The following is a 13,993-nucleotide window of genomic DNA, read 5'->3' as shown; positions in this document are numbered from 1 at the left end:
CGTGCCCAAGTTGTAAATTGAGCGGTACTAAAGCATAAAACAGCTTTGACAGCCAATATCTGATTAATTATATTGTTTGCAATTAATCAATAAATTCTCAAAAGACCACAAATGCTACCCCTACAAGAGATTACAAAAATAATGTTAAACATATCAATCAATATCATAAAATTACTAGGTAGTTTAGGAAGATGGATGACATTGTACTCCCAAACTATCACAATATTCCATGATATATATTAAAAATATTACTGATATGAATATTAATTTTTAATAATATATTATCCTACGATATGTTCAATAGTTTGGTCCTTTTTTGTGTAATTTATTTTTTATCTCATTTTATTGATTTTGATTTAAATTATAGGATGCTGGCCGCTAAAATATTATTTTAAGTGTAGTGTTTAATTTGAATTAGGAGCACAAACAATTGTGGCGTTTCGAACCACAGTGAATAGTCAATATTTGTTCAATTATGTTGTAGTGTGTCGTGCTCGAATTTATCATTGAGTTACGCTTTATATTAGGAACATCCCATTTATTATTCAAACGATCTATTTAATTTTTAATAAACTTTGAATTTTTGTGAATATCTTTGGTATATAATTTGACAGTAATAATAACAATAGAAAATAATAAGATATTTGTGACATATATATGCATACTTTCTCCACAACCATAACACAATAAATAGGACTAAAAGCCAAACCATTAACTTAACAATTCTGCTCCAGGCAATTTCACCCACCCTTTGTGAGACCACAAAACTTAGTGTATTTTATTTTATTTTATTTTTATTATTTTCTTTAAGGGAATTCTAAGTCCAAGTGATTGTCCGTAGGTTATTTTTTTTTCTTGGATTGTTGTGGGCCGAACCTAGGCTTGTGAAGAGAAGAAAATAGGCCTAGCCCATATGCTAGCAGGGAAGCCCAACCTTCCCATCAAAACGACACTTTTTGGTTGGCTGCTAGGTAAGTTTTTCCCCCTCCTTGGAACGATGTCGTTTTGGAGCTTAAGGGTAAAACCCTATTATTTTCCTTCTTTTTCCCCAGTGCTGCAACACCCTTCTTCTTCTTCGTCCTTCTTTCTTTCTTTTTCTTTTCTTCTTCCTCCTTTGGCACCCGTGAGCCCTAGCCGCCCCAAGCCATCGTTGTGCCTTCACCATGCGTACGTCAAACACGGCCGCCACCACCGTCACTTGCACCACCTCCGCTCCATCCAATTCGCGGCTCTCTCTCTGTGTGACCCGTGAAGCTTTGGCCATGAAAAGGGCTTGCCACCGCTGCCCACAACCCACCGAGCGTCACGCATGAGATGCTCGTGGTCCTCCCACCGTCCCGCACCCCCAATTACAGCCACGGCTACATCCGTTGAGCCCCAACCCACGACCTATAAAGGCCTTGCCTCCCTCACTCGAAAATCACATCCAAGTCTTTCCTCTTTCCTCTTCCCTCAAGCCGCCTCCATTCGCCTTCCCCATCATCCGAGCCGCAACCCCGTAGATTTTAGGAGATTTTGCCCTAGGGCCGCCACGGGCCACCCCACTTCTAGCAGCCTCGCAGTGGTCGTTCGACCCCTTCCCCCTGTGATCCATGCCAACCCAAGGCCAAAAACCCCCTTCGGGATCTACTCGGCCATGCGCCACCACCACCCTACGCCTTGAGTTTTCCTTCGCTCACCCTCTTTCCTTCCTTAGATCTGTCACTTTTAAAAGAATCTCATTTTAGTCGTTGTTCTACCCAATTGCATCACTGCCGCCACAACCCCACCGTGCTCCACCCCTCTAGACACCACAACAGTAAGCCTTCATGCCTCTCACCTTGTGTTTCATTTTTTAGCATGTTCAGTTTTAGTCTAACCAACTCTGTCTATTCGCATAGCGACGTGCATGCTCATTCAATCGCAGGGCACTGTAAACCATCACAAGCGATCATCCAGAATATTTGCCTTATGTATTGTAAGTAACTCTCCAGTGCGACTCTAGAATTTCTAATGTAAAATTATCACTAACTTTATTGCAGTCTGGTTGTGTTTGAGAAGGGCCTTGGGCTCAAGGGAAGTATTGGAATTATTTGAAGTAGTTATTGTCAGAATTTGGGTCGAGGACTGGATGGAGGATGGGAAACGCGTGTAGGTTGGGTTTGTAAAACTGTCGATTTGTGACTGTTGTGTTATTGTGTGATTGTTCTGTGCTATACCATGCCATCCAATAAACTACTTGTCACTTATATGTATATTATTGTTATTGATATCTGCCATGATTTATTCAACGATGCCATGTTGTATGCTGTGCTGATAAAATTGAAAATTGAATTTTCATGTCTTGGTAATATTTTGTAGGTGTGTGGGTATCACGAACCCAAGCCGAAATAGGGTATTATCTCAATGGAGGTCACTCGGGAGCGTAATAAACTGAGTGACGTCTCTTGATTTGTCGCCGGGCGACAACGAGCTCGAACAAGACAGTAACGTTCTCATGCCGACTCTATGGCCTCTCCGCCAGTTGGGGCTAGAGGATACTTGGTCACGTACACACCTGGTGCGGGGCTAGACATCGCTCATTACGAAGTCACATGTATGGTCATTACCCGTGGTGTGACGAAGGGAGCTAAGGTATGTACATAGTCCATAGGAGAGACCATGGTGCATGCGTAATAAATAGATGTGTTTTGGGTACAAAATAGGTTTTTGGCAAGAGTGGTCCTAATAAATGCATTTTCGGGGATGGTTGTAAAAATAGAAATTTTGGGGTATTGCTTCCATGACAGTTGTGCATTGTTTGTTTGTATAATTTCATACTTGAAACTCTTGATTGTTGCTCTGTAGATTTATTTACTGCGATTGCGAGATCTCATTGTGGTATTCCTACCTACGGTTCCGTTTCATGGAATCATAGATTTTGATACAGATGATGAGTATGAGCAGGAAAGACTAGCCCCACCTGAGGAGTGATGGCTTGAGATTTTTTACCCATGTGTTCATCATCCCGGTGTCACGACTTACACTAAAGCACACATCAGGGTCGAGGGCATCCCACCCTTTGTGCATATCGCTGACGTAGCGTTCTGCCACGTCAGCAGTTGTTTTATTTTAGAAACAAAAAATTGAAAAAGACAAAGATGATGGACTACCCCCAAATTTTCGCAGTCGACGGACTCTAGTTGAGTCAGTCGACTGCTGTACTCCACTTGCACTCGAAGGGAAACTCATCATTTCTCTCATTCGTCCGTCTACACTCGACGGGAAATACTCTACCCCCTCTTCTTCCTTTCTCCTTCCTCTCTCTCTCTCTCTCTCTCTCTCTCTCACACACACACACACACAAAGCGCATACAATATAAATCCTCATAGTGCGACCACACTTCACCTTCTCAATCAACAACCACAAACCTTGAATTAATCCGATAATGGAGATGGAAGTTGTGGACTTCAACTTCGACAGCTCCTGCTCCTCTCCATACAAGACTGCTCTTTCCAGCCCTCAACAATTTGACAATTTCTACTTCAGTGCCCCTACTAGTCCTACTTGTGCCTCCTCCTTCTATCGCAAGCTCAACAACCTCTCTCTTCATGACGTGATCCCCAGAAACTCATCCTCCTCGATCCCCTTTGACTGGTAAGAAAGGCTCAAGATTCCCAAATCCAAAGCTACCGACAATAGGGCAAGCAATAACAACAACGATGGTGGTGAAGATTTTGAGTTCGATTTTAGTGGGCACTTAAAGCGAACTTCTTTTTTTGTAGACAAGCTCTACGATGGCAGAAAGATTAAGCCTATAAAGCCACCACCTCAATTACAAGTTGTCACCAGAGCTAATGACCATTCGATGTCCGTTTCATCTCCAAGGTCTCCAAGATCAAGGATTTCACAAGGAAAGATGATGGTCCAAGAAACACTATCACCACGTCACAAGAAAGATCTTGATCCATTCACTATACAATAGAGGAAACTCGAAAAAAATGAGATTGGAGAAGAAGAGAAGGGGAGGGATGGTACGAGAGAATGGATGAAGGAGGACGACGTTTCTCTTAGTCCCACACCAAAACACAAGATTTAATTTTTTCAGGTAACATTTCGTGCGCAAGGGGTGCACGAAAATGCTTGTATTCAGATTTTTCCTTAACTTAAACAAAAAGTACGAAAAAAGCAAATCACTATTACTAATATCAGAGAGAAAACATTTACCAAGAAGACCTAAAAACCAACCCCAAGATTGCATAGAAAAAAGTATAGGGTATTCAAGAGTATATCTATTTGAGAAATACTTTAGCCACAAAAAGATTACACAAAAGTAAACCTACAAACTGATGTGGGATAATGCGGCACATTAGATTATAAAATTATTTTTCTTGTAAAGTAGATCTAACGAATCACATGAAATCATGTCAGTTTGTGGGTTTAATTTTATGTAATCTTTTTTTGCCAGTAGCACTTCTCTTTATTTATATATTTGATAATGTACATAAATTAACTATCTCATTTTAAGTTAGGAGAGCTATATCTTTTTTTGATAAGTGAGAGTCATATCTTTTGAATGTTATTAGTTGTTAAAGTGATCTCAATCCATTTGACTTTAATTTTTAACTTCTCATAAAATAAGTTAAATTCATCTCAACTTACTTCATACATTTAAATACATATCTCAACTTATTTACATTCAAACACATATCTCAATGTGACACATAAAATACTATTATTCACAGATTATCTGAAATCATATCATCATCCCTTTAATAAAATAATTATTTACTATTAAAATATTATGAATTTTATATTTTATACTTCAAATTATCAAAACACTCGCTTGTTCCCATAGTTAAAATTTTTTTATTTCTAAAAACACTCAAACTTCATAAAGTCTCCATCCACAAAAATGCCTCGAGAGAAAGAAAACCCACAAACAGAGCCCCAAAACCCTTACTGCTGTTATTTCTAAGAACAATGTTATACATCAGCTACTATTCACCCTCACACCTCACACCTGACGACTTTTTTTTCTTATAAGGTGTAGGGTGTAGGGTAGTAAATAGTAGTTAATGAGAAAAATTATTCTATTTTCAATGGTTTCCACAATGAGGTAAAGACATACAAATATACGTATATACATACATACGTTGATAAGTTACTAAGTGAATGCAATAGGGCAGATTCTTACGTACATATACATGGATAAATGTAAAGTGTAATCTTTTTATAGGTTTACTTTTGTATAATCTAGTAGCGTAACTATGAAGAGGTAGGGTGGGCCATGGCCCCCCCAAAAAATTTGAAAAAAAAAATACATATTAATTGTTTATGATTTAACAGGACGATATTAATCTTATCTTGTGTTGGCCCCCTCTCTAAAAAATTATCTTGGCCCCCCTTCTACAAAATTATTTTGATCTTATAGATTAATTACTTATAAGTCCAATTTAAAAAAGTTTAATCTGATTTAAAAATAAAATAAATAAAATACATCTCACATAAAATATAAAATACATCTCACATAAAATAAAATGATCTAATAACACGATGACACGTTTTTACTATCAATAAAAATAAAATAAAAAAAGGAAGTATGATGGTTTTATTCTTCTCTGCCAACTGCCGCCTACAGTTTCTAACTTTCTACTGCTAAAAGAAAATTCTCTTATCCTTAACATCTACCAAAAGACCAAAAATGAGAGATTTTGATCATGGGCTTACGTGTTGTCTATAAGCAAAGTTTTGGTGTACATGCAGCTTACACTGTTGTAATAGTCTAGCTGCCTACATATATGGTAATAATTTCATCACTGCCTGTTATACGGTTTGACTCTTCTCTATTTTTTTTTCTCTTTTTTTTGATTTTCTTTTTCTCTCATATATATAATTGTATTGAATCTATTGATGCAGTGTTTTTGAAGTTATTTTTCACTTTTTCCCTTTTTTCATGTATTGATGCAATTGTATTTTTGTTTAGATTTTTTCTTTTTTTTTTTTAAACAGATTGATTACTACTTGGTTTGACTTATATATAATTATGTCTATTGAATGGTTATTTATTTTGTGCTTAGAGATTAACGTTAAATTCATGTTTCATGAGTAATTGAATTCATATATATCTAACTTTATTTTATATGTTTTAATTTGATTTTAAATTTAGGTTCATGAATTATGTCTAAATTAAAAACTAACAACTCATTCTTCAAAAGAAAAGAAATTGATATTCAAGAAAATTATTCTAAAATTCCAAGGATTGAACCTAAGGAAAATCCTGATCTTAACTCTCTAATTGTGGAGTTTGAAGAGATTCATTTTACATCGTCAACACTTGATTATAAAGAGATTGATATAGCTTCTCTACAACAAGATCCACGATTACGTCCTCCTATGTGGGACTATCCAGTCAATCAATATGATGAAATAAGAAGAGTTTAATTGAAAATGGGTCCATATCAGATACGTCTATCAAAATATCCATATTTTGGTTCTGAAAAGCATCCTCGTCGCTTTCAATCTTCTTGGTTTGTACAATTTGAATCTTGGGTAGAGTATTCTCCATCAAAGGATGCTGCATATTGTTTAACTTGTTATCTTTCTACAATGAAACCATCTCGATGTTCTAGATGAGATGTATTTACTGTCATAGGATTTAGAAGTTAGAAAAAGATTAATAATGAAAAATATTGTGCCTTTTTTAATCATATTGGGAGGAACCTTGCTCTTGTCATAATAATGTTTTGAAATCTTGTGAGGATTTATTAAAATAATCACAACATATTGATAAAGTAATGAATGCACAAAGCTTCGAACAAATTCTCAACAATCGATTCCAAGTAAAAAAATCTATTGATGTTGTTCGATGTCTTCCATTTTAAGGATATGCCTTTATAGGTCATGATGAGACCCCTAAGTCAAAAAATCGAGTTAATTTTCTTGAGATGCTTAAACTCTTGGCTTTGTATAATCACAAGGTTGGAAAACTTGTTTTGGAAAATGCTCCTAAATCTTCAAAGTATACTTCCGAAAATTCAAAAAGAGATTTTGAAAGTTCTTGCAAACAAAGTGAGAAATAAAATTGGTAAAGATATTGAAAATTTTAAATTTTGCATTATTATTGATGAGGCACAAGATGAGACTAAGAGGGAGCAAATGGCTATAATTTTGAGATTTGTTGATGATGATGGTTTTATACAAGAACAATTTTTTGATCTTGTAAATATGTTAAAGATACATCAGCATTGATTCTGAAGAATGAAATATCTGCAGTTTTTTTTATCATTGTCTTAATATTCAAAATATTTGTGGGCAATGATATGATAGTGCTAGTGATATGGATAGTGAATGGAAAGGATTGTAAGCATTATTTCTTAAAAATTGCCCATATGCATACTATATTCATTGTTTTGCTCACCGATTACAGTTAATAGTAGTTGCTGCATCTAGAGAAGTAAGTTCCTGTTCATGAACTTTTCTCAAATTTGAATTTCATTATCAATGTGGTAGGTGCTTCATGTAAACGTCATGATGAATTGCTAGTTGCTCAGGCAACACAAATTGCACATATGATAGCTATTGATGAACTTGAAAGTAGAAAATGAGCTAACCAAATTGGCACTGTCAAACAAGCCGATATTTCTCGTTGGGGTTCTCATTTTTATTCTATTTGCAGTCTACTGCGAATATTTGGAGCCACTTGCTCGGTGCTTGAAAACATAATAAAAGAATGATCCACTTACTCTCAACGCAGGGATGCCAATGTTGCTTATAAAATGATTACATCATTCCAGTTTATATTTATTTTACATTTAATGAAAGAAATCATAAGTATCACTAATATTTTTAGTCAAGTTTTGTAGCAAAAATCTCAAGACATCTTCAATGCCATAATATGGTTTCCACTACAAAAGAATTTAATCAAAAATTGAGAAATGAAGGTTAGAAAAATTTACTTGTGAATATTGTCTCTTTTTCCAAGAAATTTGATATTGACATTCTAGAATTGAGCTCTCGTTATGTACAAGGTCATGATCATCATCAACGACATCACATTACGATAAAACATCATTATCATTTCGAAATATTTAATGCTATTATAGATTTTCAAATGCAAGAACTTGACAGTAGGTTTGATGAATGAGCGACAAACCTTTTAACCCTTAGCTTCGCTTTGGACCCAAATAATGCTTATAAATTCTTTAATATTGATGATATCTATTGTCTTACAGAAAAGTATAATCCTCTTGATTTTTCTGAGAACGAGAAAATTAATTTAAGGTTTCAATTGAAGCATTTTGAAGTTGATGTGTTTACTAATCCAAAATTTCAGAATTTGTCATCCCTTCCAGATTTATGTCGAAGATTGGTAGAGACAGAGAAATCAAAGACATACTATCTTATTAATAGATTGATTCATCTTGTTTTGACTCTTCCATTATCTACAACGACCAGTGAACAAGCATTTTCAACTATAAAGATTGTTAAAACAAGATTTCGTAACATAATTGAAGATGAGTTTCTAGCAAATAATTTAGTTGTCTATATTGAAAGAGAAATAACTAAGAAATTTGATTTAGATTCAATACTTGATGGTTTTGTTTCTTTAAAAGAACGCAAGTTACAATTTTAGACACTTTGTGTTTCTTTTGTTTGATATATTTGTATGAGTATCTTTATATTATTTTAATGATATATTATTCTTGACATATCACATACTTTTTTAATACATAAGTTGTATTAAACGTATTTTATTTTTATTATAGATCTTAATATCATATTGTTCTATACCGCAGAAAAAATTGTATAGAAATAGAACAAAATATATTTTCTTATAGTTTTAGCTTTGCTTGGCCCCCCTAAAACAATTTCCTACTCTGCCACTAGTGTAATCTCTTTGTAGTTAAAATATTTCTTATAAATAAAAGGATATGGCTCTCCTAACATAAAAAATATATGACTCTCAATTTCTTGATTAACTTTTTCGAAAAGAGTCAGGCTACTCTGCTGTCCAGAGTAGCTCGCTCATTTTGACCGATAGTGCTTTGTCAATGTTTTTTTTTTATTTTTCTATTCACTTTTTTAATATATTTAAATATTTTTAAAAAATAAAAAAAATATACCAATACGTTTAAAATCACTTTCTTAATCACTGAGTAAATAAAAAAAATTGTAAGCGGTCACTTTGAGCGGTCAAAATAGGAGGCAAAGTAATTTTTTCCTTTCGAAAAATGTATGGAAATATATAAATAAATTGACTATAATTTTGGTATTTACTCAAATAGCAAATATATAAGAAATCCAAATCTGACTACTGTTTTATTTTTAATTTCTGCAACCAAAATAAAACACTACTACTGTTTCTCTCGAATTAAGAGTGCGTTTAAATGTTGAAGTGAGTTGAGTTGAATTGATAAAATATTATTAAAATATTATTTATTATTATTTTGAGATTTGAAAAAATTGAATTGTTTATTATATTTTATGTTAGAATTTAAAAAAATTGTAATGATGAATTGAGAGAAATTGAGATGAATTATATTTCCAAACAAAGCCTAAGTAAGAGAAAATCGGTATTTTTCTATCGTGGCTCGAGATGTTTCAGAACATTTCTCTCCCGCTGGTTAGTTTCTTCTCCATAAGCTCCCTCTGCATATTTGTTGTGTTAGTTAATATCCATCATCAGTCGGTTGTTTGTGTGCTTTGAATTCCTATGAGCTTGAGAAGGGTTTCGTGGGCGTGCTCAAATTCAATGTGGGGATTGAATGAGATCTTTGTGTTTGCATGCAGTACGTATACTACTGAATCCATTTTACTTTTGATGGAAACCAAATCCCGTTGGTTGAAATTCGCACCACTTGTTTGCATATGGGAATTCTAGAATTTCAAGGAATATCCATTTTCTGTTATTGTTTAGTGGTTAAACCCTTAGTCTGTGTCTTCATGCTTGAGCGTAAGCTTTAATGGCATTTGAAATTAAGCAGGTTTGCTAATTTCTTTGAGCGTGGCTACTATTAGTGCAAGTCGAGATTTTGACGAATGAATTAATTTCTGTGTCAAAGTGATCACAATGACGTTTCCTTGAATGCAAGTTTGCATGGTAGAAGTGAGCTTTATTGAACAGTAATTATATGTATTAGTTTTCTAATTGAAGTAGATATCACCAAAAAAAAAATCAACCTCAAACTATGGCGTGGATTTCACTTCTAAAAGATTGTGGTATTTTATTTTTTTGTACAACCTCACCAAATATGTCAATCATTGAAACTTCCCCATTAATTGCGCATGGGATGACATTTTTGCTTTCCCTTTAATATTCTGCTAAATTATAAGATCGTGGCATTTTTCAAGCTTTGGAGCAGATAAAATCTTAGTGTAGTAACCATCATTTTCAAACGTACTTTGTGTTGACCAATTATCTAGTAATTTATCATATATGTGTATTTATAATTACAGCTGTGTTTTAAGTTTAGGGCAAGTTTTGGTCTCAGGGCTGAACACTTGTATGACGTCTGATTCCAAGTTGGTTGATTCATAAATCCAATAAAATATAAATAAACAACATGATGTTCCTCAATCCATTCTCAATATTAAAAGTTGAGATCAAGGTTTGGTTTAGTTGCTTTTCGGCCATTCCATGTACATCTTGCATATTTAGCTAGACAATTCCTTTGTTATGTTTATACAGTTTCTGTTTAGAAACGTGCATTAAATACTGTCAAGAGGCTCCAAATTCCCATGGCAAATCTTGTTTGGCAAATCTTATTGCACAACTTATGGCGTTGCAAAGTGGTGTAAATGTTAATTGCTATAAAAAAAATCTTTTGCAATGAAATTGACTGTTATTCTGGTTGACCATCAATCATGGTTTACATGAATCATTGGTCCTTGCTAAAGTTTCATTGTTCCTAATGCCCATCATCCCTGAGTAACATGTTTCTGGTCCTAGGAAAAGAAGTTAATATTCATTCCTTCATAAGATTTTCATTTTGGAGAAACATTGATTCTGTCCTGTATGCTCATTTATCAGTTGTCTTGACAACCAAGGAAATGGTGTGTACCAAGCTAAGGCACATAGAAAGACTTTTTCCATGAATTAGCAGACTGACCTGTCTTCCTCGAAATACTCTGCCTCCTTGTTTTTCTTCATCTCCCACTACCTAATGACAGTCTGAAGAGAGCCTATTTGATCTATTTGCCTTGGATCTATTTCCTGAATTGTTGTAAAAAAAGTTAAAGTTTCTTGTAATTTCTATGAAGCCGTTGATAATAATAAGCTCTTTCAATCTGTCCATCTTATACAGTGATTCCATGCTATTTTGTCAACTCTTTCTAGGATCAAAATCAGTCTTCTTTTCTTGTTTAATTTTCCTGTTCTTTGTTACAATTTCATTCAGATTTCTAATTTTTTTCAATCAGCAGTAGCAATGGATGACTTATCTCAGGCTACTGAACCTCTCACTGCCACGAGAGTAGAATCCAACAATGAACAAAGTGGTATTCCAGATGATAATCAGCTATTCCTCTTGTACTTCATCATGGGTACCTACTTTGGGCCTGATCTCAAGGGGAGAGTCACCGAAAGTCATTATTGCAAAGAATAGCTGAGGGACTTCCTCCTAATACACTTGATCAACTGGCTGGCACCCACATGAAAACAGTGGAAGTAGAGCAGGTGTACCTTTATGTACTTAGGAAGGCTGCTGAATCTGTGGTTGTTAAATTACCATTGCTGCACCAGTTCTTCGAGGGCAATGTCCCTGTTCATGGACAAGACCCCACTGCCAGTTACCCTCAATTTCCTGATCTCTTTCCTCCACAATTGCATCATCCTTCGCAGTTGAACAATCATTATAAGATCGTTCACAACATTATATTTATTAGCAACCCTGAGATTTTTTACATTAAGCCAGAGGATACTGAAAGGTTCAAGAGGCTAACTGGACTCAGGAATTTGCTTTTGGATAGAGATTCTGCAAGATTGAATACTTCTACAAATTGTGGTGTTATGTGTACTGCACCAGTGCATGAGGCTGAAAACAGAGAGTTGACTCCCACCCGGTCTTCCCGTTTTTCTAAAAGAACAAGACGTTTAGATGATCTCCTCAGGCCACAGGATCCTTGGCAACATAGACATGTTGTGGCATCTGTAAGTAGTGTGCCATATAATGCAAAATCTATGATGTATAGTTATATGGCTCCTCTGCCAACTGATGATAACTCTGATCCTGTGGATGTGGAGAGAGTTGGTCCAGCAATTATTATTCTTCCTTCTCATCCAACTAAAAAAGAGTGGACTAATATTGTAGCTGCTACGAAAAGTGGATTGGCATTGACTGGGAGTGCAGCCACAGGGCGGGTGGGACCAGTCATAGGACTAATGGACATTGGAGAATGTGAAGACTCGTACCTCTTTCGTGTCTCTCTACCAGGGGTGAAAAGGGATGAAAGTAAGTTGCTTATTAGAACTGAGATAATCCATCTCTGACACTACGGTTTTCCAAGGTAGTAGTAAAATGTCTTTATGACTCAGAATTTTGTATCGTGTGTTCTAGGAATATGACAAAAACCCATGTTCTTTGTTTGCATTATCTGTTTGACGAGGTTTTAAGAATGGAGTTATAATTTTAACTGCATAGGAATATGAGCCAAAATTATTTCATTTGATATGGCATCCAAACTGAATTCTCCCGATCCATTCCTCCCCACATGGGTATGGCACTTTTCAATGAAGGTTATCTAAGCAATTCAAATAAATTGGCTTGTTTCCTGCTCATATATGATTGGGTCTTTTGTTATACTTTTGTTATATTTGATGACTAAAAGTGTCAACTTGATATTAAAAAAATCCCTTGCTTCTTTACTGCTCTCATAGCCCCAATCCCTTTTTTTTTTCTCCTTAGTATGTGCCTTGCAGTCAACTGCAGGGGAATTTAGCTGTGAAATTGAAAGTGATGGCAAAGTATTGATACGGGGAGTGACGACAACAGGTGAGAAAACTGTGCACCGGTACTCACAAGTGTTTGAGATGCAGACGCATAACCTCTGTCCACCAGGGCACTTTTCCATCTCATTTCAGCTACCTGATCCAGTTGATCTTCAACAATTCAGTGGTAATTTTGGCACTGACGGGATTCTTGAGGGAATTGTGATGAAAGGGAGTCACAAGAGATGATAAGTAAGCCCATGCCTTGTTTAATTCTCTCTCTTCAGGCATGACTGGGCACTGTATATTCAGTTTAGAAGTGCTACGTTGCTAGCGTTTTAAAAACCATTGTATAGCATCTCCATCTTTTAATGTAAGTTTTTATTTTCAAATATTTTTTTTCTGTTGAGACGTGAGATGATGGCTCAATTTTGATGCCTTTCAAAACCTCTCTTGGCGCTTTAATTAAAACTATCCTATAACAAAGCTAACACCATGATGAGAAGCTGTTGTGTATATGGGCAAAATTGGTCATTGACAGCGTAACTATTTTTTCTTGTTCTATTTCTGGGTTTCTATTTGAATGTTAGTTAACAAGACTGGGATAAGAAACCCATATAGCCATATGCATCTACTTGACCCGCCTGATGATTTTCTTTGGTGATTTCCTGGTTAACTTGATGTAGTCAACCAGGACGATCTGATGTTCTTTGCAAAATGCTTTATGGGAAATCAGAAATGAAAACAGTGTCTCCCGACTTAGTTCTTTCTTTGGTGATAGGTCCACACAGACACTTCGACTGCAGTTGAAACTAGGTTGTCGGAATCACATCCCACAACTTCCCACATGCAGCATCCTTGAACCTCATCTCCCTTTACAGGGTTTCTGTAGCCCAGGTTCAGGTGCACTATCCCGTTTAATTCTAGATAAGATTCTTTACAATTTTATGATCCTACCACTTTCTACAATCTGGATAGAGATGGAGATAGTCTCAATCCAACAATATCAAATGCTGCCCGTGGACAGTATACTCCATTGGAGAAGAAAGAAAAAGACAGAATGAAAGAAAAGCAAGAAGATCCCCAGATACACAAAATTACTTTTT

At 35.4% G+C, this 13,993-nt stretch overlaps 2 protein-coding genes across 2 annotated transcripts; both read left to right on the top strand.

Annotated features, from left to right (window-relative positions):
* The first annotated feature begins 3,407 nt into the window (after nt 1-3,407).
* On the top strand, nt 3,408-3,944 carry LOC121259568. The gene is made up of 2 exons (XM_041161199.1): nt 3,408-3,616; nt 3,662-3,944. The coding sequence occupies exons 1-2, from the start codon at nt 3,408-3,410 to the stop codon at nt 3,942-3,944; spliced, it is 492 nt and encodes a 163-aa protein (XP_041017133.1).
* A 5,582-nt stretch (nt 3,945-9,526) lies between these two features.
* On the top strand, nt 9,527-13,336 carry LOC121260635 (increased DNA methylation 2-like). Its single transcript, XM_041162576.1, is given in 4 exon segments — nt 9,527-9,584; nt 11,381-11,524; nt 11,527-12,411; nt 12,889-13,336. Coding segments are annotated over 3 exon segments (1,269 nt in total). The 5' UTR covers nt 9,527-9,584; nt 11,381-11,388; the 3' UTR covers nt 13,137-13,336.
* Nucleotides 13,337-13,993: the final 657 nt, after the last annotated feature.

This window comes from Juglans microcarpa x Juglans regia, chromosome 4D (genome assembly GCF_004785595.1).
Source record: "Juglans microcarpa x Juglans regia isolate MS1-56 chromosome 4D, Jm3101_v1.0, whole genome shotgun sequence".
In the NCBI taxonomy this organism is placed as follows: domain Eukaryota; kingdom Viridiplantae; phylum Streptophyta; class Magnoliopsida; order Fagales; family Juglandaceae; genus Juglans; species Juglans microcarpa x Juglans regia.
The sequence above is the reverse complement of the archived record's forward strand: the minus strand, read 5'-3'. Positions and strand labels throughout refer to the sequence as shown.